At 41.6% G+C, this 25,245-nt stretch overlaps 1 protein-coding gene and 1 long non-coding RNA gene across 2 annotated transcripts in view; one reads left to right on the forward strand and one right to left on the reverse strand.

Annotated features, from left to right (window-relative positions):
• Positions 1 to 1,112: 1,112 nt before the first annotated feature.
• The window catches only part of Hsdl2 (hydroxysteroid dehydrogenase like 2), a 45,473-nt gene continuing 21,340 nt past the window's right edge, over positions 1,113 to 25,245 (reverse strand). The window contains exons 7-11 of the mRNA XM_052716085.1: positions 23,271 to 23,465; positions 18,563 to 18,634; positions 11,217 to 11,432; positions 9,007 to 9,135; positions 1,113 to 1,995 (exon numbers count right to left, since the gene is read on the reverse strand). Coding sequence (XP_052572045.1) covers positions 1,883 to 1,995; positions 9,007 to 9,135; positions 11,217 to 11,432; positions 18,563 to 18,634; positions 23,271 to 23,465 — 725 coding nt within the window. The 3' untranslated portion in view covers positions 1,113 to 1,882. The remainder of the gene's footprint in view (positions 1,996 to 9,006; positions 9,136 to 11,216; positions 11,433 to 18,562; positions 18,635 to 23,270; positions 23,466 to 25,245) is intronic.
• On the forward strand, positions 18,585 to 19,744 carry LOC128096490 (uncharacterized). Its single transcript, XR_008213661.1, has 2 exons — positions 18,585 to 18,661; positions 19,319 to 19,744. It is a non-coding gene; the product is annotated as an uncharacterized LOC128096490 (long non-coding RNA).

The raw sequence follows: 25,245 nt of genomic DNA on the forward strand, positions 1-25,245 counted from the left end.
TTTTTCCAAGATGCTAAAATGGTGTACTATTAGTTTTTATTATGGTTAGTAGCTACCAAGTATGTTGGGTTTGAGACACTGGGATGAGAAACAGGTGGACTCTATCATAAACACCACCAGAGAAGAAAAGTTTTGTATGGGCCAAAGGCAGCAGGGCACAACAGGGTTTCAAGTAACTTCTGTTAAGCCCCAAAATGGATGTCAGTGCAACAAACATACCAAATGAATTATGGCATTGATACAATACCACGGCCTGAATAAACCTTGAGAATATTATGCCAAGTGAAGGAAGCCTGTCAGGAAAGTGATAAAGTATGACTCACACATGTCTAGAATAGATGTCAGTAGCAAGAGGAAGTTGATTTGTTGTGTCTAGGACTGAAATATTTTGTTGATGCAGACATCTACTAAGGTGTATGTTTTGGGGAGGGTGATAAACATTTTGATTGGTGCCTGCAAGATGGCTTGGTACATAAAGGCACCTGTCTCCAAGTTTGATGGCCTGAGTTCAATCCAGAGGTCCCCATGGTGGAAGGTAAGAACTGATTCCCTGCAGATGGTACCCTGACTCCGCAAAGGAAAGAAGGAACGGAGGGAGAAGGGAAGGGGATTTTTTTTGTTTTGATTTTTGGAGGCACGGTTTCTCTGTGTTTCCCTGACTGTCCTGGAACTCACTTTGTAGACCAGGCTGCCCTTGGACTCACAGAAATCCACCTGCCTCTGCCTTCTGAGTGCTGGGATTAGTGTCTGCCACCACTGCCCAGCTTTTTTTTTTTTCTTAATTTTAGATTCCAATTCATTGTGATGATGGTTGCTTAACTCAGGTGGTGGCAGGGGGGCGGGGGGGGGGGGGGGGGGGCAGAACATTGCATTATATGTTTAGTGAATGGATTATATAGTGATTTATATATTAGATAAAACTGGTATTGTTTTGTATTGTTATATTTCTGAGACAGGTCTTAGTGTGTTATACAGGCTAGGTTATCCATTCTTACCATTAGTATTCACCATTATATTGGCCTAACAGTGTAATATGACAAGAAAAAGAAATAGTATTCACCATTATATTGGCCTAACAGTGTAATATGACAAGAAATAAAAGGCACACAGAATGAAAAAAAAGAGATAAATTCATCTTTATTTGAATATAACATGATTTAAAGAATCTGTTTTTAAAGCTGCTAAAGGTAGTGAGTAGATCTAACTATTACATGGCATAAGACATACCAACAAATTTATATTTCCATATGTTAGCACTGAATACTCAATTTAGCTAGGCATCATGGCTCACATCTGTCATCATAGCACTAAGACGCTGGGGCAGGAGGACTGACCTGAGTTCAAGGCCAGCTGGGTTATCCTATCTGGAAAAAAAAGGAAAAGCTGAAAATTTAAAGATATCTAGAATAGTATCAATAATGTAAAATGCTTGTGATAAGTTAAACACAATTTTGCCTGCAAGTATTATACACTGAAGTCTAATAAACACTGCTGGGAAAAACAAAGGTCCTTAAAAAAAAAAGGCAGGGGCAGTGGGTAAGAGATACATTGTAGTTCTTCACCCAACTGTCTTTGTGAAGATAAAGTAACTTCATTTTACATAAGAATTTTTGTAAATAGCTAATTCTATTGCTTGATACTGATTAGTTGTTCATGATATGTAGTTTTCCTGCAAAAAAGCAATGAGTGTAGATGCCACTTAATGAAACTTGTACTTAATTGGTTAGTTGTTTTAATTACAATTTCAAGTTATATAGATACAGAAATTCTACTTTTTTCCAGAACAAACATATGTGTCCTTATAAGACAGTGGAGGAAACATCTGATGTTAACTCTTGAGCTTTTTACTTCTGAGAAGAGTCAATGCTTTCGCCCTTGTCCTTCACAGTCTGGCGTTCATCTGGGTCATTAGCTTCTCCAGTTTGATTGCGAGGGCAATGTTTCCTTTAATCTTCAGTTTTCCCGACATGAATGCCATGGTTGGCTTTAGTTTCCCTACAATGAGAAATGAGACAGAGAATGCAGCATTAGTGCCCTGAGGGGTGGGCCACTGCAAGAACGTGCATTCTAGGAAGAATTTCCCAGTTACATAAATCCCAGAGCACAGAGATTTCTATTACAGCATTGCATATTACTGTCCAGGGAATCTTGTTCCTGACTTGGATGTTAACAATATCCTATCATACAGAAGATACAGTAAGAAACAGTCTGCAGAAAGTAATGGCAGAAAGCTAAAGATGCTACATTTATACATATGCTGGTTACAGCACTCTAAGGAAATGAATTCTGGTAGGTAAATACTATGTTATTTAATTTTCCAATTTGTTGTAGCTTATTAAACTCTTTAACTATTTCAAGCTTAAATTCAAGAAATCAAATGGTGCAAAAATGTTTAAAATATTTACAAATAATTATTAAGCTGGGCATGGCAACATACATCTTGTAACATCAACACTTGGGGGCAGAGTCAGGAGGATCATAAGTTCAAAACCAGCCTGAGCTAAACAGTGACATTGTGTCACAACAAACAACTAAGACCATTAAATATATAGCATTTAGGAGCTGGGGAGATGACTCAGTGGGTAAAGTACTTGTTGCACAAGTGTGAGGACCTCAGTGCAAATCCTCAGAACCTAGGTAAACTGGCACTATAGTGCACATCTGTAATCCCAGTGTTCCTGCTTTGAGATGGGAGGCAGAGATAGAATCCATAAAAGCTTGTGGACAGCTTGCATGGCATATAGCATTGAACAAAGACACCCTGTCTAATGGTGGAAGGTGAGAACCAACACTCAAGGTTGTTCTCTGACCTCTATGCATGCACAGTGGTACCCAAACATGTGGACTCAAATAAACATGCAAACACACACACACAGTTCTTTATGAAGATCTGAGTTTATTTCCTTGCATCCATGTTCAGTGACTCAGAAATGCCCATCACTCCAGTACAGAGGATCTGATGCTTCAGCGCGCGCGCGCGCACACACACACACACACACACACACACACACACACACACACACACATACTATTTAAGAAATGGTTTTGTTTTTAATATAGTGTTGCAGGATATTTTTACACTGTGTCAAGATGAGTTGCTGTGATTGGTGTAACAGAAAGCTGAACAGCCAATAGCTAGGCAGAAGAGTATAGGCGGGACTTCCAGGCAGAGAGAGAACTCTAGAAGAAGGAAGATGGGATTTGCCAGGAGACACAGGCGGGATGGAAGAAAGGTAACATCACTGTGGCAGAACATAGATTAATAGAAATGGGTTCGGGCGGTGGTGGCGCACACCTTTAATCCCAGCAATCAGGAGGCAGAGCCAGGTGGATCTCTGTGAGTTCGAGGCCAGAAAGAGCAAGATCCAGGAAAGGTGCAAAGCTACACAGAGAAACCCTGTCTCGAAAAATCAAAAATAAATAAATAAATAAATAAATAAATAAATAAATAAATAAATAAATAAAATTGTTACTTGATTTCACAAAAAAATGCTAAATCAATTAAAAAAAAAAGAAGTGAGTTAATTTCAGTTATAAGAGCTAGTTGAGAACAAGCCTAAGCTAAGGCCAAGCTTTCATAATAAGTCTCTATATCATTATCTGTGAGCTGGTGGCCCAAAGAAAAATCCGACTACAGTATACTCTATGAACACAAAAGTATGTTGGCATTTTTCAACCAGAGAAGTGTAAGCATTAAAAATAGAATTATAAGGCAGGAGATGGTGGCACACACCTTTAATCACAGCACTCATGAGGCAGAGGCAGGCAAATCTCTGAATTCTAGCCAGCCTCGTCTACAGAGCAAGTTCCAGGAGAGCCAGGGATACACAGAGAAACCCTTCAACAACATCCCCCTGTACCCCCCCAAAAAGCTGTAGCTACTAACAAATAATATTAGCTCTGTAGAGAAAAGGACCTTGGCGCTCTTTTCTACTATTAAATCAGTGTTGGTTCAATCTGGAGCACAGGGTTAATAGGAAAACCGACGCTCAAAGAGGAATTTAACTTGCTCAAAGCCACACAACTTGTATACATCAGTGCTTCAATTCTTAGCCAGGTATGCCCAGACAGCATTTATGACTTCCTTACATTCTGACAGTTTAGACACTGCTCATATCTCCTAGAAGGCACGGCATGTGTTTGGTACATTAGTGGCCTATCCCTCCTCTCACCTGTGACATATGCAGGTTCAAAACAAAGGAAAAAACATGCAAAAAGCAATTTGATGTAAATAGGAAATGCGGATACAGAATAAAAACCCTGAAATAATTCATGATGTTGGAGATTATTGACAATAATATTAGTAATAATAATAAAGAAGTAACAATATTGATCCTGGAGAGATGGCCCAGTTTGATGACCTGAGTTCAAAACCACAACCCATATAAAGGTTAAAGGAGAGAACAAGATCTACCAAATTGTCCTCTGACCTCCACAGAAGTGCTATGGTATACACACCCATCTACCCCATACACAACCTCATACAAATAAAAGTAAAAAATTAACTCAAAATGGACCATAGACCTAAATGTCAGAACTAAAAATTTAAAGTCTTAAAAGAAAACACAGGGGTACTGTGGATTAAAGCCTACAATGGTCCTCTGTAGGCTCCCAGTCTGTGGTGCTGGTTAGGTTACAGAACTCGTAGGACATGAAGCTTGCTGGAGGAAGTAGATCATTGCAAGGAGGCTTTGAGAATGTATATCCTGTCCCACTTCCAGTTTCCTCTCGGTTTCTTGTGTGCAGCTGAGATGTGATCTCTCAGCTCTGTCTACCTGCTGCATGCCTCCCCCACCATTATGGATGCTCCCTCTGGAACCATAAGATAAAACAGACTCTGTGTTATGTAAGTTGCTTTGGGTCATGGCATTTTATCACAGCAACAGAAAATTAACTAATACAAATCTTTATAACCCTAAGTTTGGTAAGGACTCTTAGAATTGACACTAAAGGCATAAACAATGACAAAAAGATAAATTTATACTCCTACCAAAATGTTTGAAGAATTACTTTAAAATATATCATCAAGAAAGTGAATGGGCGGCTGGAGAGATGGCTCAGTAGTTAAGAGCAATTGGCTGCTCTTCCAGAGGTCCCGAGTTCATTTCCCAGCAAACCTTATGGCAGCTCACAATCATCTGTAATGAGATCTGATGCCCTCTCTGGCATGCAAGCATACACGCAGACTCATATACATAAAAATACACTCATATACATAAATAAATCTTTAAAAAGAAGGAGAGTGAGTAAAAAAGCAGGACGTAGTTGCAGATAATATACCTGAAAATATAAAAATAATTCTTAAAACTCACGGATAAAAGACAATTTAAAAATGAGAAGAGGGGGAGCTGAAGAGATGTCTCAGTGGCTAACAGCACTTGCTGCTTTTCTAGAGAACCTACGTTTGGCTCCTAGCACCCACATGATCACAACTGTCTGTAACTCCACTCCAGTTCAAGATCTGATGCCTTCTTCTGGTCTCCATGGGCACCAGGCATGCAAACGGTGCTCACATATACATGTAAGCAAAACACCTGTATACATAATATTAAAACCCTTTTTAATAATTTGTTTTTATTTATTTATTTTTTTTAGTTTTTCGAGACAGGGTTTCTCTGTAGTTCTGCGCCTTTCCTGGAACTCACTTTGTAGACCAGGCTGGCCTCGAACTCACAGAGATCCGCCTGCCTCTGCCTCCCGAGTGCTGGGATTAAAGGCGTGCGCCACCACCGCCCGGCTTTGTTTTTATTTTATATAGATTGATGTATTGCCTGCATGTATGTCTGTGTGAGGGTACTGGATCCTCTGGAACTGAAATTTATAGACAGTGAGCTGCCATGTAGGTGCTGGGAATTGAACCCAGGTCCTCTAGAAGAGCTCTTAACCATTGAGCCATCTCTCCAGACTCTAAAAAAATTTTTAAAGAAAGATTTAATAAACATTTCTCTAAGAAGTTACACAGATAACCAATAAGCACCATTTTTTTTTTTTTTTGAGACAGGGTTTCTCCATATAGTTTTGGTGCCTGTCCTGGATCTCACTCTGTAGCCCAGGCTGGCCTCGAACTCACAGAGATCTGCCTGACTCTGCCTCCTGAGTGCTGGGATTAAAGGCGTGTGCCACCACTGCCCGGCAATAAGCAAATTTTTTAAAATACCATCCAAACCAAAATTTTAAGATCCCACTAGGATGGCAATAAATTTTTAAAAACAACTGAACTAAAAATTAGTACTGTCAAGGGCAAGAGTTCAAAGCAATAAATGCTCACATTTCCTAGGGAAATGGGAATGACACCAGCACTGTGTTGAGAATGGCCCAGAACAAAACAACAATCTCCAATCTGCACAATGGCCATCAGTTGGCGAGTGGCAAAATGATACATGGTGTGAGAATGACATATGGTGTGACATGATGGTATATGTTTATAATCCCAGAACTTTGGAGGTGGGGTCAGGAATACCAGCAGTTCAGGGACAGCCTCAGTTATATAGCAAACTCGAGGACAGCCTGGGTACCTGTCTGAAGAAGAAAATAATACAGTATATTCATACAATTAGATATGCAGCAAGGAACGTGAATAAAACTACCGATACATGCAGGACTCTTAAAAGCATTAAGCTGAAAAATGTCCGATGTAGGACTCTATACACTTCAATTCCATTTATAAAAACTAAATGGAAAAAACGGAAAGCAATAATGTTTGGCTAGCTAGGGACTGGATGGAAACAGAAACTGGGAATTTTCCAGAGTAACAGAAGAATTCTCAAAGTCAATTTTAGTGGTAGCTGACTAATTCTAAAAATATAATAAGGATCATGTTTGTTTATCTTAATGGATTTTATAGTATGAAAATGTACCAAAATGATATTGATAAAGGAAAAAACTTTCAAAGAAAGTTATTAACTACAATGTAATAATATATACATATGTACCCCTCCTCAGATAAGGGAATATTTTTAGAGGGGGTGGTTTTTCATGACAGGGTTTCTCTGTGTAGCCTTGGCTGTCCTGGAACTCGCTCTGTAGCCCAGGCTGGCCTTGAACTCACAGAGATCTGCCTGCCTCTGCGAGATTGGATTAAAGGCATGCGCCACCACATCCCAGCTGATAAGGCAATCTTAAACTCTACTTTCTTTCCTTTTTTTCTTAAGAGATAGGGACCTCACTTTGTTGTCTAGACTGGCCACAGACTCCTAGCTCAAGAAATTCCTCCTGCCTGAGCCCCTAAAAAGCTGGGACTGGAGGCATGTGCCACTGGAGCCATCGACAGTTGACTACTCACTGCTTTCCCACACAGCAGTCTCTACTGGCCAAAAGAGAGATTATTGTTACTACAGGTTTCTATTCTGTAGTGTATGCCTCCATATAAACAGACATAGACATAGTTTCCAAAAAGATAGATCTCTAAAAAGAGACTTCTTGGGCTCCAAGGTCTAAACTGTACCCATATAAAGGAAAGCTTATAAGATAAATAGAATGTAGGACAAGAGCAGAATGTTCCCAGTCTAAACTCCAGCTATAAAATATGCCTCAGATAACTCGTGACTTGGGGGAACTCTCCAGCCAATGCAAGAACACTTTCCCAGGAAGAGACAGAAGGCCCACTGTCTCCAGCTTATATAGAAGGAAAAGTTAAAGAAGGCACTGAGCTGAGAGTAGCAGGGCCAGCACTAAGGTGGAGCAGGAGGGTTAGTTAGCTCAAGTCATCTTCAGCTACGTAGGTTCCCAGGCCAGTTTGAGCCACATGAAATCCTGTATTAAATTAAGGCAAAGGGGGCTGGTGATTTACCGGCCCATTGATTAGAAGGTCCATTAGAATGGCAGAGTGATTAAGAGCAACAGTCACCTTCCTGATGGCTCAGTGGATAAAGGCACTGGCTGGGCAAGCCTGACAACCTGAGTTGGATCCCCAGGACTCACATAAAGGTGAAAGGACAGAAGTTACAAAATATCCTGACCTCTAGAAGTGCACTGTGGCATGCACATGCTCCTCCACCCCCATCATACATACCCACACCCATCCACCTCCCTACACATAAATAATAAATTACTGGGTTTTGCTAGCGGGCAGCCGAGCTCCAGGTTTCAGGAGACCCTGTCAGAAGGGAATATGGAAGAGCACGATAGAGCAGGGCACCACATGTCCTCATTTGGCCTCTACATGTGTGTAGCTGCTTGGGCATTTGTACCTGACCACACATATTCATGGAGCCCACACAATAGCTAAACTTTGGTCCCTGGGTCTACAATGTAGCCCCCACTAGCATCCCTTCTTAGAACTGGAAAACAGGACCTGGAGAGCAGAGAATATACCAATACTGTTTAACAAGATTTAGAAGAACAAACATATGAGTCACACTTTCTGATTCATTACATGAAAGACTTATATTTGAATATTGTAATGCCTTAATTGAGAGTACTGTTCCTAACTTCTTAGAGTTTGTGTTAACTTGCCAGTTTGAGTGTATTCTAAGACAAGAAAACAGAACAAATCCTCCTTAGAATTACTTCGGCACTTTTAGAGCTAACTGGGCAGAACATAAAATCATGCAGAGGATTCCCTGGAACAGAGAATCCACAAAAGCAGGGTCCTGGGGCATGAGGAAGAGCTGGCTCGGCTCCTTCACGGCTTCTGGTGAGGCAGAAGCGCGACATGACTTTATAAGGGAGCTACTGCTGACCTCTGAGCCTGCAGCAACTACGCTTTGCAAGTACAGTACCTTACGTCAGGTAGAATGAAGCCTACTTAGTGATCCTTTCTAATCATCTCTGTTCCCAGCATTACACTCTCAGCTTCTCCTACCATCAGCTTTCCATCTGTCAGATGAGGTAGAAGCAGCAGCAGAGGCAACCTAAGAACAGCCTTCCCAAGACTACATGCTTTTCAGCATAGGCAACACCCATTGTTAGGAACATTTGTGACCCTTGATTATCTAGAAAAAGAGAAAGTAGAATATCCAAATTTTTTCATTTAAAACAAGTGAGCTAAGAGACTTGAAAACTTACCTGAGAACATTTTGACAAAGTTATCAGTGGTCATACTCATCACCACGTCTGCCCGATTGGAGGGCTCTCCATGTCCAACTTTCCCACCCTTACTCTTCAGATCAAGAAACCATGTGCCACCATCTTCCCCTGCACAGATAAATATGTGAAAATAAGCACAATCATTCCTACAGTATTAACAATCTCCCACCATGTGGCCCCTGGTTAAAATCCTCAAGCTACCATTGAACTCAGCATTTACTATGGTTCAAGTACTATGCTAGGTGTTCTGGAGACCATTCAGTAACAAAAAGCAAAGCCAGGTTCTTCTCCAAAGAGGAAGCAGAGGTGATGTAGGTGTGTTAACAGAGGGACAGCAAAGCTGGAGTAGTGGGATTCACACAGAAGTTACAACAGTGCTTAAGAGGGGCTGGAGTGAAGGAAATGGCTTGGTGTTTATTGGACAGAGCGCTTCAGTTTGGAGATGGACGGTGGTGAAGAAGACAGGCTGTTGAGGTGTTTCTAGAAGAAAGGCGTGGTCAACAGCCTCAGGTCCTGCAGAGGAGTTACAGGGAGGGGGACAAATACCCATTGGTGGCACAGCCATCATGTAGGACTGTGCTCAAAACACATTCTGGAGAACAAAGAAACACTGGAGGGACTACGCTCAATAGAGTAAGCTGAAGATAAAAGGAAGTATGGCTCTGAGAGAAAAAGACAGGGATCATGGTTTGGGGGAACTGTTACTTTCTGTTCCAACGACGGAATATAGTTGAGAACATTACAATAACTGCTAGAAAGGAGGCTGCAGGGTGCACACGTTGAAGAGGAGGCACAGTCGGCTGGATGGTTCCGAGGGAGGCTCTAGCCTCTAGGATACGGGACCTCTACCCCTGACACTGCTAGTGTCGTCCAGGAACTACTCACTGTCACCATCTGTCGGAAATGGAGACTCAGTTGCCCCTACCTACTGGATCACACTCTCCATCTGAGGAAGAGTCTAGGGACAGTTAATCAAGCTTGGGATGCTCTGATGGAGAGCTAAGCTCTCTCCCACTGGGGAGAAAAGGAGGCCCATGACGGGCGATTTACATTGGATGGCGGGAAGCTGACAATAGACAAGTCTAAAGTGCTGCTTAGACCTATCTGAAGAGGGATAACAGATGAATCCCTCCAAGTCCAGCTGATGTTAGTGCTTTGATTTTTGTCTAACAAGATTGTGCAGCCTTGATGCAACTCTGGGGCAACCAGATAGTCTGATTCATCCAGAACTAAACCTTTGATAGATAGGTCATGAAATAAGCATGAAAGGTTCAGCAAGTTTGGGATATCAGGGGGAAAAAAAAGACTGAAGCAACAGACCATGAGTTCAGAAACAAAAAGGAAGTAAGAAGGGTAGATTGAGGCATGGCAGAGAACAGCATAAAGAATGACAAAGTTTGCATATAGCGGAACGAAAGTTGTTCTTAAAACTACCATTAACCTGCGTCACTTTTATCACATAGGAAAACATGCGAAGCATTGTCGTTGTTGGTTTGGTTTTTCAAGATGGGGTTTCTTGTGTAACAGTCCTGGCTGTCCTGGACCTCACTCTGTCGACCACGCTGGCCTCTAACTCAGAGATCCACCTACCTCTGCCTTCCAAGTGCTGGGATTAAAGGGGTGTGCCATCACCACCCAGCTCATGTGTAGAGGTTTTCATACTGACCTAACTCAAACATAAAAATGGTCAGCTGCCCACAACTGATCAATTACTTTATTATATTACCTGTCACAATGCATATGTCCATCTATGTAGGATTTCCTCTCTATTATATATACCAAAGAGTTATTTAACACTGAAAGTATATGCTGTGAAAATGTATTCTACATGTTTCCATATAAACAAATCTATCTCAAAAAATATAAATTGATTGTTGTTAGTTTTGAGTGTCTATTTTCTTTTCTTTCTTTTTTTTTTTTCTCCGAGACAGGGTTTCTCTGTGTAGTTCTGGCTGTCCTGGATCTCACTCTGTAGACCACGCTGGCCTCGAACTCACAGAGATCTGCCTGCCTCTGCCTCTCAAATGCTGGGATCAAAGGCATGCGCCACCACCACCTGGCTTGAGTGTCTATTTTCAATAGTCCTAGATACACCTAACAATCCAGGTACCAAAGGCTGGTTTTCTTTCAACAAAAATTTTCTTCCCACTGTTTCATAAAAGGCCCAGATCATCAGACACAATTTTCACCTGAGAGTTCAAACTGATAGACTGCTTGTGTGGCTCGAACGACCTCATCACTGAGAGATTCCTTAACAATTCTAAATGTTTCTTCCACAGCTCCAAAATGTGGTTTTGGTGGTGGCTGTGGCTGCAGCTGTGGTGGTGGCTGTGGCTGTGGCTGTGGCTGTGGCTGCAACTGTGGCTGTGGCTGTGGCTTCTCTTCTTTTACTTGTGGCACAGGATCTGTAAAATATAATTTACATAAACAGCCTTAAGGCCTTGGCAGTGTGAGACCAAAAACACAATTAAAGCAGGACAGACTTGCTACCAAAAAGCCCTATTTGACCAAATGATTTTAAATGCATTAAGTGGCATCTAAAAGCATAAATCTAACTGATAGGAAAAGCAGCCAATCATGTCAGTTATGACTGTGAATGCTAAGAAGCTATCTCTCTTAAAAGGCTGGCTTTTAAAATAGGCTACGAACAACCAAACCAAACAAAGCCACAGCTAAACAATACAATGATCACACAAAGTAACTACAATTTAAGGGATATTACTCACCCTTTTGGATGGTCCATCTAAGCTATAAAACCAAATGGTATGAAAGATGGAGATCTAGAGTAGTAGCCAAGTAAATATTACTTTGTAAGTAAAATGTATTCACCTAATCCTTCCCCCACATACTAAACCTAAGTTCATCCCCTAATCTTGTAAGTGACAGGAAAGAACCACTTCTCAAGACGTCTACCATTTCTACATGTGTGCCCTGCAACACGGGCACCCATGTGAGCACACACACACATCAACAAATAATTTTTAATGTACCAAAATAAGTCTGCAGATGTAGTTCATTATTAGAACACTTGTCTAACATGTGTAAAGCCTTGGCTTTAATCTCTAGCACGGGATAGATGCGCACGCACACACGCGCACTCTACTGTATGAATCTAGGAAGTAACTATGGTACACAGACTCAGTCTAATAAACATAGGCCTGCTTGTGCTTTGGCTCAAGAGAGATCTCAAGCAGGAACAGTTCAACCTGTCTAAACAAAAGAGAAAGCTACTCACATATTTAAGCCTCTAGATTAGAGTCTGAGTTTACCCTTCTGTTTGACAGATGCTGCTTTTCAAGAATGACTCAGGGGGTGGCAGTGCACACCTGTAACCCCAGCACTCGGGAGGCAGAGGCAGGCGGATCTCTGGGAGTTCGAGGCCAGCCTGGTCTACAGAGCAAGTTCCAGGACAGGCATCAAAACTACACAGAGAAACCCTGTCTCGGAAAAAAAAAACAAAAAACAAAAACAAACAAACAAAATGACTCAGTATTATTCTTCCTTCTCATCTTTTAACTCGAAGTTCAAAGCTTAAAGCTTCCAAAGGAGAAGAGCAGAAAGTAGAGGAGAGGACAAGTCTATTGGAAGAGAGTCGGGATGGAGATCCTAAGGGAAAGGAGCCCTGGGTAGGGGAAGGAATTCTGTAGTGGTGCATCATGGAAAGTACATGCCCACAGCTTGGCTGATAAAAATGGGGAAGGCAGGGGCTGGAGAGAAGGCTCAGCAGTTAAGAGCACTGGCTGCTCTTTCCAGAGGACCTGGGTTGGGTTCTCAGCACCCACATGGTGGCTCACACCATCTGTAACTTCAGTTCCAAGGGATCAGATGCCCTCTTCTGGTCTCATGAGGCACTAGGTACACACGTGGTACACATACATGCAGGTAGGTAAAAACTCACACACACACAAATGGGAAAGTTAGCAGAGGTGAAGGTGGGCCTAAGTTGGCCTTGTACCATGGTGGTAGCTGAGAACCCCCAGAAAAAAAAATCATTAGAAGGGCAGAATGGAGCAAAAGCAATGAATATGTCCCTGCCATCTCATTACACTAGCTCCAGGATATCTCTTGTAAGAGAACAGATTAGTAAGAATGAACCAATAACCTGATGCTGTGAAAACAGTATCATACTGGGGTAGGAGTAAATTATGGTGGAAAAAAAACAAAGTCTATTTATACAACAGCTTACTATAAAACTCAAAAATTCCTTCACATGGAAGCTATGCTTATGATGTGTTGGTCTCAACAAGCACACCACCATGGAGGAGGATGGAGGCACCGCATCAGGCATGGGGTATAGACGGCCGTCTGGCGCCTTCCTCTGATTTTGTCGTGAACCTGAAGCTTCTCTGAAACCTCAGGTCTTACAGACACACTGTGTGAAATGGGTGCTGGAAACCATGCATCACTGGCTTAGTGGAACAAGAAGATAAAGTACAAAAGCAAGTCTGAAGCCAGTGACTTGACAAACAAAAATACAACAGTGACTGTTCTTAATGTAGACAACTGAACAGAAATAAAACTCTAGCCCAGCAGTGGTGGTGCACACCTTTAATCCCAGCACTTGGGAGACAGAGGCAGGTGGATCTCTGAGTTAGAGGCCAGCCTGATGTACAGAACAAGTTCTAGAACAGCCAGGGCTACACAGAGAAATCCTATCTCAAAAACAACAACAAAACTGTAGAGAATCTTGACAGATGACATAATACTGAGGATAAACTTGACAGGGTTTTTTCAAATACAGAAGAAAAATGCAGGAAGATGGAACAATGAAGTGTGCTGTTAACTGTAGGGAAAGGGAGAAGAGCCCAGCTAGGAATGCATGGTGCTGAGAACTCAGAGCAAATGAACATAAGCAACCAGAACTATAACTAAATAAAACAAAGAAGTAAACTAGAAAAGACTAAGTAGGCTTCCTGTGTTCCAGCAGGGAGCAGAGATAAGGAACATCAACAAAATGGCAATGATGTGTTTGTGGTAAAAAGTAAACTCCATTAATTAAAAACCATGTACAATGTTTATTATACTCTCTCTCCTCTCCGTCTCTCACTATAACATATAAATTTGTATCAGATACATGTGTATGTATATATATTATATGTGTGCAATATACAAATATATATGTATAATACATATATAATGTATGTGTGTGTTAATTTTTTTTGTTGTTATTTTTTGTTTTTTGTTTTTCAAAACAGGGTTTCTCCGTGTAGTTTTGGTACCTGTCCTGGATCTCGGCTCTGTAGACCAGGCTGGCCTTGAACTCACAGAGATCTGTCTGGCTCTGCCTTCCGAATGCTGGGATTAAAGGCGTGCGCCACCACCGCCCGGCCATGTGTGTTAATTTGTATCATATATATGTACATATACAGACATATAAATTAATATATACAGTACAAATTCCAGAAGAGGTACAGCCAACAGTTAACAGGGGCTATCATCAGTAGTGGATCCAAAAGAAATGTGAACCTCTCACCAGGAAAATGAGGGCTACACACTGAGCCTTTTGAGTTAAAATATACAGAAAACAGGCAATAGATCTGGATGTGCACATGAAAATGTCAGATGTGCACCATCTGACAAAGGCAAATTCCACCCCAGGCCAGCTATACTAACTACTGCCTGTGTAAGTACACCATATGCCCACAGGAGATGTCCACTATAACTGCCAGTGATGACCCCAGAGAGGCTAGGCAGAGAGAGCTATGGAACTGAGTGCTGTATCTAGCACGGTGAGGAGAAGGCTGCCCAAGGCCAGGAGTGTTCTGACCTCCAGGGTGAGAAGTAAGAGCATCTTGGTAATGGGAACTGCTAATAACAACTCTACCCACCAAAGCCTGCTGTCAGTGTCTCACACTCCACTCTTTAACCCCTCTTGTTCTGAGCCCGCAGCCACAAATGACCTTCCGATTGATATTGTTCCTCCTGTAATTGTGCCCAAAGGGAGAGAGAGTGCTGAACATGGCAGCTACATATTTAGTCTCTGTGGCAACTCCTCATTACAAATTAATATATGGCACTACTGGGGAACTTTTAACATTTTAAAGGACATTTTAGAATTCAGGCTTTAGGGACACAGTTATGTAGACAGGCTTTGGAACTAGAAAAACATGAATCCAAACCCTGGCTCTGCCCCCTTCCAGCTGTGTGAATACAGCTCAGGTCAGGTCCTCAGTATTAAACGAGGCAGACAAAAAAAGCTGCCCCAGCATTTAGAACACAGGAGGCACATAATGAACGTAAGACAGCCAATTAAATGGTTCTTATTTGAAATTGAGAACTTAGATAAACTCAGTTCATGTGTCTCCCGCTGGAAGACAGATCCAATCTTAGGGTGTTTGGCCAAAAACAGGATTTGGGGCCTCTTGCCTTGAAGACCAGACTCAAGGATTTTCTAAGAGTTCTGGGTGATTTCTGCCATTCTGTACGAAATCTTTTGAGAAACAGATTAATGATCCTATTTCCTGGGTTTTTCTCTCCTGGTGAACCAAGGATCTAACTTTTAAACTGGCAGTCTCTGGACTATAGGGCTATGAGTCACTATTTTCCTTTCTATAGCTTTTTTTAATTGTACAAAAGAAAAATTATTCTTTTACTATCTAATTTTTTTAACTTCTTCAAAAATTTAGATAAAGCACAGACACAGAAAAGACATGACTAATCTGGAAATAAAGTTTGACAGTAAATGCATCAAGGTCCTACAGATGTCTTAAAGGCACAGAGAAAATTTGTTCCTAAAAACTTTTGTTACAAAATGTTTCTTGCAATTTGTACCGTATCAAGCTGATGAAAGAATATGCTGGCTGTACTTTCAGGAGTGGAGGCTATAATCTTTTTAGATTATGGATTAGCCTATAGAAAAATGTACGCTGTAAGTTAACTCTGTAGCTCACACACTATTGAGCCTGTATGATAATGAGTATTCAGAGACGGGTAATGCCTGGGGGGCGCTCACCATCCTAAGACAGAGCGCCTGTGTGGCCTGGGCAGGTGTCTCCATGACAGGTAAAGTGACCTGTTGATGTCCCACGCAACCTAAGTCAGAAGCTCATTTTTTAGTAAAAGGGGGACCTGTAGGGTCCTGGCCCCTGTTTTGGGTAACTGTTGCCTTGCTTGCTGACCTTGACCTTGATATCCTCCCTATGCTAATTCCCTGCTGGGTTCCACCCTCCTGAATGCTTAAGGGAAGTTCCTTGTCTGTGTATCCTGCATAATGGGTGTTAACAGCTTAGATGCAAGATTGTAAAACATCGGTAGTGAACTTCTGCCCTCCAGGGTTCTCTCATTGTGCTGTAAGCCTGTATTTAAGGCCTCTTCCCTCCTTCAATAAACAGCATTCAGCATTAAATAAAAAAAAAATGTCTGCTGTAAATCAAACAGTGAAGGGGAAGATGAATAGGAATCTCACTTACACAACTTAAGTAAAACGTAGCTCTCTGAACAGATGAAGATAGGTTTCTTCTGTATCCCAGAATCAATATTTATATGTATAATTCAGCTTTATTTGGTTTAAAGGGGTTTATTGGGAAATGTTATCATTTTTACTATTTTCTACAGAGAACATATTTTCCAGTTTCAAATAACCCTGGACTTTTGAAATATAATCTGCTTTTACTTTCAAGATGTCTGTGTATTATTTCTCCTGCAGTTGTACATAAAATGTTTTTACATTAAAAAAGGACAAATACTATAGAATTGTATTACATGAAATATATAAAATATACAAATTCATAGAGACAGAAAGATTAGATGTTATCTCAAGATGGAGAAGAAAGGAATATAGAGCAATGATTTCCTAAGTACAGAATCTCTGTTTTGTGTGATGGAAAAGCCCCCCAAATGGACAGTAGTATCAGGACATAATATCATGAATGTAATAAATCAATACAATCAATGTAATTAATGAATATCATAAATATAGTTATTGAATGAATACTGCGAATGTAATCAATGAATACCACAAATATAATTAATATCATGTGTAATTAATATCTTGAATATAATTCATGCCACTGAATTGTGAACTTAAAAATGGTTACAATTGCAAATATTATGTTCATTTAAAAAAAATAAGGTGGAATGTAATCATCATACATTATATGTGTGTGTGAAATTGAAGACAGAGATGTTCTAAAATAGAAAGTGGTGATGGTATCATGGGCCTATGAGGATGCTGGACTAAAGTCTATCAAATTGTGCAAACATGCAAATTGTATACTATGTGAAATATCTGTCAATAAAGATTTTATAAAACATAAAAAAAATGTTTCTTGTGATATGTTTCATGAAACCATGGGTGTTATGCTAGATAGATCACAAGGATTAAGAGGTAACACACACACACACACACACACACACACACACACACACACACACACACATGCACGCCAATAATTCAAGGTCCATTGTCACTGAGTTACAAAAACAGAATGAGGTAAGCCCAAAACCTCCTTTGAAATTAACGTCCCAGCTGGGCGGTGCTGGCACTCACCTTTAATCCCAGCACTTAAGAGGCAGAAGCAGGTGGATCTCTGTGAGCTCAAGGCCAGCCTGGTCTGTGAGTTCTAAGACAGCCTGGGCTACACAGAAAAATCCTACCTCCACGCCGCCGCCCCCCACAAAAAAAAAAAATCTCTTCATAAAGTAGTCACATAGTAAAATTATGTTAGATATACTCTAATAGGACACATCTTCCTCCCAATATCAACATAAAATACCCAAAGACAGATGTCAAGGAAAAGACACAAAACTGAGGGAACAGCTACAAAAACAAAAGTCTTTCTTTCTAGATTTCCAGAATTTTACACAATGTATTTAAGTTACAGAATAGTTTAGAGCAGTGGCTCTCAGCTGTAGGTCGCAACCCCTTGGTGGTGGTGGTGGTGGTGGTGTGGGGGGGTCAAACAGGTATCAGATATCCTGCATATTAGATATTTACATTATGATTCATAACAGTAGCAACATTACAGTTATGAAGTAGTAATGAAAATAATTCTATGGTTGGGGGTCACCACAACATGAGGAACTGTATTAAAGGGTTGCAGCATTAGGAAGGTTGAGAACCACTGGTTTAGGGGCAGAGGGCAAAAATATTGTTACAGCATCAACTCTGTTTTACAAGAAAGTCAGTTAGTTTTTGTATTTTTCTATTTAAAATATGGTTTGCCTGGACAAGGTGGTACATGCCTTTAATCCCAGCACTTGGGAGGCAGCGACAGATGATCTCTAGGAGTTCAAGGCCTGCCAAGGTTACATAGTGAGACCCTGTTTCAAAATATATATATATATGCTCTAGAATCTTCATGTTAGAGAGATGGCTCAGCAGTTAAGAACACTGGCTACTTTCCCCAGTGGACCCTGGTTTAATTTCCAGCATCCATAAGGCAGCTCACAACCATCTCTAGCTCCAGTACACTTGGAGTTCCAACACCCTCTTCTGGCCTCTGCAGCACCAGGCACTCATGTGGTATACAGACATATATGCAGGCGAAATCCCCATCCACATAAAATAATAATAAAGTATGCCCTAGAATCTTACCATGTGACTCTGTTTTCTTCATAGTTTCATCTGGGTGTTCATCTAAGAAGAAATCTGGTATCAAGGGATGGCCTGAAAAATTAACCACCAAATAGTAAGGTTGTAATAATTATATAATAATGATTACACTATATTAAGAATCTAACAATTTTTAATAAAATTCATATCCTTTTTTCAAAAAATTCTTTTGTGCTAATGGAAAGGGCCCCTAGATAATTGAACTATTTGATCTAATCTATTAAATTATCTTTTTCTGTAACTGTTATCCTTTTCCCCTCTGACAAATTTAATCTTAAGATCTAATTTTATTTGTGTTGTTGTTTTGTTTTTCATGACAGAGTTTCTTTGTGTAGCCTTGGCTGTCCTAGAACTAGCTCTGTAGACTAAGCTGGCCTTGAACTCCCAGAGATCTGCCTGCCTCTGCCTCCCGACTGCTGGGATTAAAGGTGTGCACCACACGCTGTCTAAGATCTAATTTTTTGTTTCATTTTGTTTTCTGACAAAGTCTCACTAGTTCTGGCTAACCCAGAACTCCCTATATAGATCAGGAAACTTGCAGCAGTCCTCCTGTCTCTGCTTCCCAAGCACTAGAATTACATGTGGCTATGGCCAGATATGTATTTGTATGCAGGGATATATATGAGTGTGTGTCCACATGTATGTGTGGCTGTGCACACCTGTGTCTGTGTGTATGTGTGTAAAGGCCAGAAATCAACATTAAGTGTCCTCGTCAGTCACTTTCTGCCTTATTTTTAGACGGTCTCTCACTGGATCTGGAGCTCACTGATTCAGTTAGACCAACGGCCCAGCAAGTCTGTCCCCGTCTCCCAGCTCTGTGATTAGAAGCGTGCAAAACGTACTCAGCCTTTTACTACAGAACAGCAGTGACAAAGACTCATGGTTCTGGCACCAAAGCCGACGTGGAGGCCAGCAGAAGAGAACTGAAGGTCCAGAGAGAAACCCACAGAGCTGCAGTCACCTGACCTGTGACCTGATCCACACTCAAGTCCTCACGTTTGCACAGAAAGCCCTTTACACACTCAGCCACTTCCTCAGACCCCGAAGGTCTTTTTCTTTGCTTTTCTTCTGCTGCTTTTTGAAACATAGTCTCACTATGCAGGCCAGGCTAGTCTTGAACTCACTGTTTCCCAAGTGCTGGAATTAAAGGCATGTACCACCACACCTGGCTGGAGATCTGATTGGCACAAACGAACCTGTCCCCTCTATTGAGCTGTCCATCAATTCCTTAGCCCATTTACTGACTGGGAGATTTGAGGGCATGGTTGAGTTTTCAGTTCTTTATATTTTCCCAGCACCATCTGTTGAAGAAGCTGCCTTTCCCCACTCCCAATTTTTAAAACATTTGTCACAGGTCAGGTGACTGCAGCTCTGTGGGTTTCTCTCTGGACCTTCAGTTCTCTTCTGCTGGCCTCCATGTCAGCTTTGGTACCAGAACCATGAGTCTTTGTCACTGCTGTTCTGTAGTACAGTCTGAGGTCAAGTGCTATGACACCTCCAGCATTGTTCTGCTAGGGCTGATTTGGTTATTGGGGTCTTTTGTACTTCCCTATGAATTTTAGTACTGTACAGAGGGATGGGGAAAGGAATGGGGTAAGAAGATCAATAAGGCCGGGCGGTGGTGGTGCATGCCTTTAATCCCAGCACTCCGTAAGCAGAGCCAGGCGGATCTCTTGTGAGTTCGAGGCCAGCCTGAGCTACAGAGTGAGTTCCAGGAAAGGCTCAAAGCTACACAGAGAAACCCTGTCTCGAAAAAACAACAACAACAACAAAAAAAAGACGACAATCAATAACAACAAACTATGTATGAAAACATCATATTTAATTCATTACTTTGTATGTTGTTGTTATTGTTGTTTTGATTTTTGAGATAGGGTCTTTCTACATAGACCTGGCTGTCTTGGAATTCACTATGCAGACCAGGCTAGCCTCCGAACTCAGAGACCCGCATGCCTCTGCCTCTGGAGTGCTGGAATTAAAGATATATGTGCCACCATGCCTTGCTGTAGGTCATATTGCTCATTGGCTTTCTGGCTAAGATTAGCCATAAAACAAAACAAATAAAACCTCTTATGCAAAGCTGTTACTTTCCTGTAATCCCAGGAGCCTGCATCCTTATTGTCCTTATAGCCTCTCATCCTACATCCCTTCAGTGTGCTCAAGATCAACTTTTTTTTTTTTTTTTGGTTTTTCGAGACAGGGTTTCTCTGTGTAGCTTTGCGCCTTTCCAGGCTGGCCTCGAACTCACAGAGATCTGCCTGCCTCTGCCTCCCGAGTGCTGGGATTAAAGTCGTGCGCCACCACCGCCCGGCAAGATCAACTTCTTACTCGACCATGAGAGCAGGGGGTCTTAATTAAGGTCTTGTTTCTTAGCATCCGTGTATTTAGATCTCTTGTCTCTTCGTTTTTCTTTCTACCACCATGAAAACCAAGCAAAGCTAGGCTATTCTCTTTCACTCGGCCTTTTTCCAACTAACAGTTGTGGTTAGGAGGTTAACTATCTTAATATTATCTTAATATAAAATGACACCTACAGTACATGGACACGAGGAGAACTGAGGGTCACAGAGCCTTCAGGATTGTAGCCCACACACACGTAGGGCAAGTAACGTTATTTCCGTTATATGCTAAAATCACAGTACCTCATCATATTTCTTGACACTTGGCAGGATTTTGGGGAGAGGAGATAGGATCTTGCTATACAGCTGAAGCTGGCCTCAAACTTATGTTCTTCCCTCTTCCACTTTCCAAGTGCTAAGAATGCAGGCCACAAATTTAAAAATCTATATAAAATGGCATATCTTAAAACCGAAAATGAGCCAGGTGTGGTGGTACACACCTGCAATACTCAGCAGAGGCAAGAGGATCATGAGTTCACCAACCTGAACAACATAGTGAGACCCTTACTCAGAAAGCCAAGAGCTGGGAATACAGCTCAAGGGTAAGTGTGTGTGCTTGCCGGTGTGTGTAGGTCTACAGCTGGATCCCCAGAACAATGCCCACTGACACAAACGCCCTAAAGGAATCATTACAATGCTCCAAATCCAGAGGACCTAAGTGTGTCTCATTCAGGTTCCCCCATCTACCCACAGGCAAAGTGCTAGAAGAGCTTTGAACCCATTCTACTACTTGTAAATATTAACTACTGAACACTGTGCCAGGTACACATTATACACACTTTTGCACGTAGTTCTGAAATCCTGCATAGAAAAAGTTATTTTCTTCAATTTTATTAATAAGGAAATGGAGGCTCAGAGAAATGGGTGACACCGCTAAGCGGCTGAGAAGCAGAGTTGAACCCTCAATCTGGGCTGACTTCTGCCAAATACTTTTCAGATTTATTTATTTAAATTTTTGGTTTTTTCATACAGGGTCTTAATGTGTAGCTCAGCTAGCCTAGAACTTGTTTTGTAGGCAAGGCTGGCTTTAAATTCATAGAGATCTGCCTGATTCTGTCTCCTGAGTACTAGGATTAAAGGCAGGTGCTACCATACCCTGATAGATTCATTTTTATTATTTGTGTGCATGGGAGTGAGTGAGTAAGTGAGTGAGTGAGTGAGTGAGTGAGTGAGTGTGTGTGTGTGTGTGTGTGTGGTGTGCACACATGCATGTGAGTGCCCAGAGTCCAGAAGAGGATGCAGGATCCCCTGGAGCTGGAGTTACAGGAAATTATCGGCTGGGAGAGAGACTTCAGTCCTCTGGCAGCAAGCAGGTGTTCTTTGTGGCTGAGCCATGCCCCCCCGACCCCCCCCCCCCCACTTCCAGGCTTTTCATCAGTTACCAGCGCTTCCCTCGGGGACTGCTAGGAAGGTTACACAGAGAACGCAGGAGAACACGCTCTGTAAAATGGTAACCCGCTGTTTAATTCAATTGGAACTGAGGGATGAAAAAATATAAACATGTAATTCAGTCATCTACAAGCCAGGTTCATGAATAACACTTAAAATATGCTCATGTACAAACAGAATTCCCAGTTTGGGGCTACAATCTCTATTGTTTAGGACATATCTTTTGTTTATTTTTTTCAGAGAAAGGACTATGTTGCCCAGGTTGGTTTCTTACTCTTGGGCTCACGCCACCTTCCTACCTCAGCCTCCTGAGTAGCTGGGAGTACAGTGGAGATCTCTGCACCCTGCTTAGTATAAATATAGTTCATATAAAGTAAAAATTCATTATCATACTTATCTGTAATTTCAAAGGAAGAGGTTTTTAAACAGTGGAAAGTTCTGGAAATCCTCAAATTAGACAACTATTTGTAAGACAGACTTGCTCATGCATCTTCATAGTCTAAGAGATTTTGCTTAAAAACAAACATTTTAAAAGGGTGTGGGTTTTATTTTTGCTTGTTTTTTGAGGAAAAGGAGAATAAAGAACTCTACTCCTGTATCATCTGTCACACATGTCTGAATCTTCACTCTGATTTCTAAGACTAACTTCAAAATGTTCAGTTTCCTAATTTGGAAGTGGATAACTGAAACAACCTTCTACATCATCGTGTAATTTCAAAAGCCCTGATCTCACTTCTATCTGATTATCACCTTTCAAGGTAGAGGTGGTGTGGGGTTTTCCCTTCAGTGAGATATACCTTGTAAAATAATACTCATTTTATAACCACACAAACACACATAAAACACGTCTGTCCATTGTACAAAACGTGGGAAAACATTACTTAAATAACTATAAGCATTACCTGGTACAATCGCATAGACATCAAAATTGCTTATTCCTTCTTCTTTTAAGATATTTTCATCAAGAATGAAGTTTCCAGTAAAACTTTTTGGCCTTTTGAAAATGGAATATGCAGCATCCGCAATGATGTCCGCTTTTCTACACTGGCTTTCAATACCAGCTCCTCCAAGCATATCCATAGCAGCAGTATGTATAGCTGTAGAGAAAACATGAATACACACATGACTCCACATCAAAGAAGACTATGGAAATAACAAGCTGGTACCACTATTCAAAATTGCCAAGGCAAATTTCTTTCTCAGATGATGAAAAATAAGGCCAAGTTAAGGAATTCACTAAATGTTCTATAGACAGAACTAGGGAGACAACGAAACAAACATGTCCCTTACTCAACACAAAATCAAGGAGACAAGCAAGCAAAGACGTCTGTTCCTCAACACAGACTGCACATGCAGAAATCCTTCATGAGAAGCACAGCAAACCTCCTTAGAGTTCTCATTTAGAATGTTCAAGAATTTGTACAGCAGTCTTGAGAGTTTAAAAAGCCAGTAAGGGCTAACAAAAAGGCACTGAGCTGAATGACAGGCAAAGAGGATTTCTACACCGACTGGCCCATGATTTCTGGCAAGCCACTTCGACCCTTTGGACCTCAGCTTCCTCTCTAAAATACGAAGCTCCCTTCCTCCGTTTCCATCTCTGCCCTCTGCATTAGAAAACGTGGACTCTGCTTCTAATTTGTCACCGTACCGCCAATGTCTAAACAATGACAAGGCTGGAGGTGACCCTCCTCTCTGCTGCCATTACCAAAGCAGTAACTACATGGCCACCCCCTCCCTACACACACACACCTGCGTAAAAATCTGCTCCAAAGTGGACTTTCCTGTTCCCACCACTCTGGTCCAGTCACTCCCTCTACTTAGCAGAAACTATGAAAAGATCTTGTAAGAAGAAAAAAAAAAATCACAGTCCTGGAAACAACTTAGCTAAGAGCCTGAGATCCTCCTTCAAGAAAACACTAGAACTCCCTGCCCCCAATCCCTTCTCTGTACATGCTAAATTCATCAGAGGCAAAGTACCACAGCCAGGAGGGCACGGCTGCCAGTGTAGAGAAGCAATGGTGTGCCCGCCAAGGTCGGCAGGCAGCTGGGACACGGCTCTGTTAGAATAATATGCTACCTGGTGTCCATGCACTAAGTAGGATGAACCCCCATGTCCTTGAAAGGCAGTCAGGGGAACACCTGGTTCCAGTTACATAGTCTTTACACACAGGGATGTGTTCTTAGAAACAGACACCTCACCCCAGCCTGGAGCATAGCTACCCTCTTGAGTCTACTTCCATCTCCCCTCACTCATGAATAATGCAGTAGTTTGGTTAACTGTCCCGCCTCCTCTCTATAACTCACTCATGTCAGACCAAATGTCCTCCATGAACACTGTATGGCTTTACTGCTCCTATTCCCCCTCTGCTTATTATCACTCTCCCTTTAAAACTCTTTCCAATAGCCCTCTACTGACTAGCTGCCAGGCTAGGGAAGGAACTCTTAATAGAGTACTTGTCTACCATAGGTGAGGCCCGTGTTTAATCCTCTGTGCCAAGTGAGAAAAAAGATCCAGTTGCTTAAGTTGGCATACGAGACCGCAGTCCAGGTCACTCATCCCCACCCCCTCCGCCCAGCAGCCTGAAGTACTGCAGATGCTCAAATGCCGTGGGAAACGGCAGCCCACAACGCATTACCCATGCACTTCCTCAATCTCCAGGCAGTCCACTATACACACAGGTTTGCTGTGCTGCATGGGGTCCTGCCGTTGTGCCTGCTGTTCCTGCTGTCCATGAATATCTTGTCTAGTTTCCTTCCTGCTAACCCCAACATCCTCTGGATATCATATTTCCATTCATACCTCCACTTGAAACTCTAACTCTTTAACAGGGGTGATGTGGCCCTCCTTCTGTGTTTCCAAAGCACTCTAGATGTAAC

This window comes from Peromyscus californicus, unplaced genomic scaffold (assembly GCF_007827085.1).
Source record: "Peromyscus californicus insignis strain IS unplaced genomic scaffold, ASM782708v3 Scaffold_5__1_contigs__length_169319896, whole genome shotgun sequence".
Classification (NCBI taxonomy): Eukaryota; Metazoa; Chordata; class Mammalia; order Rodentia; family Cricetidae; genus Peromyscus; species Peromyscus californicus.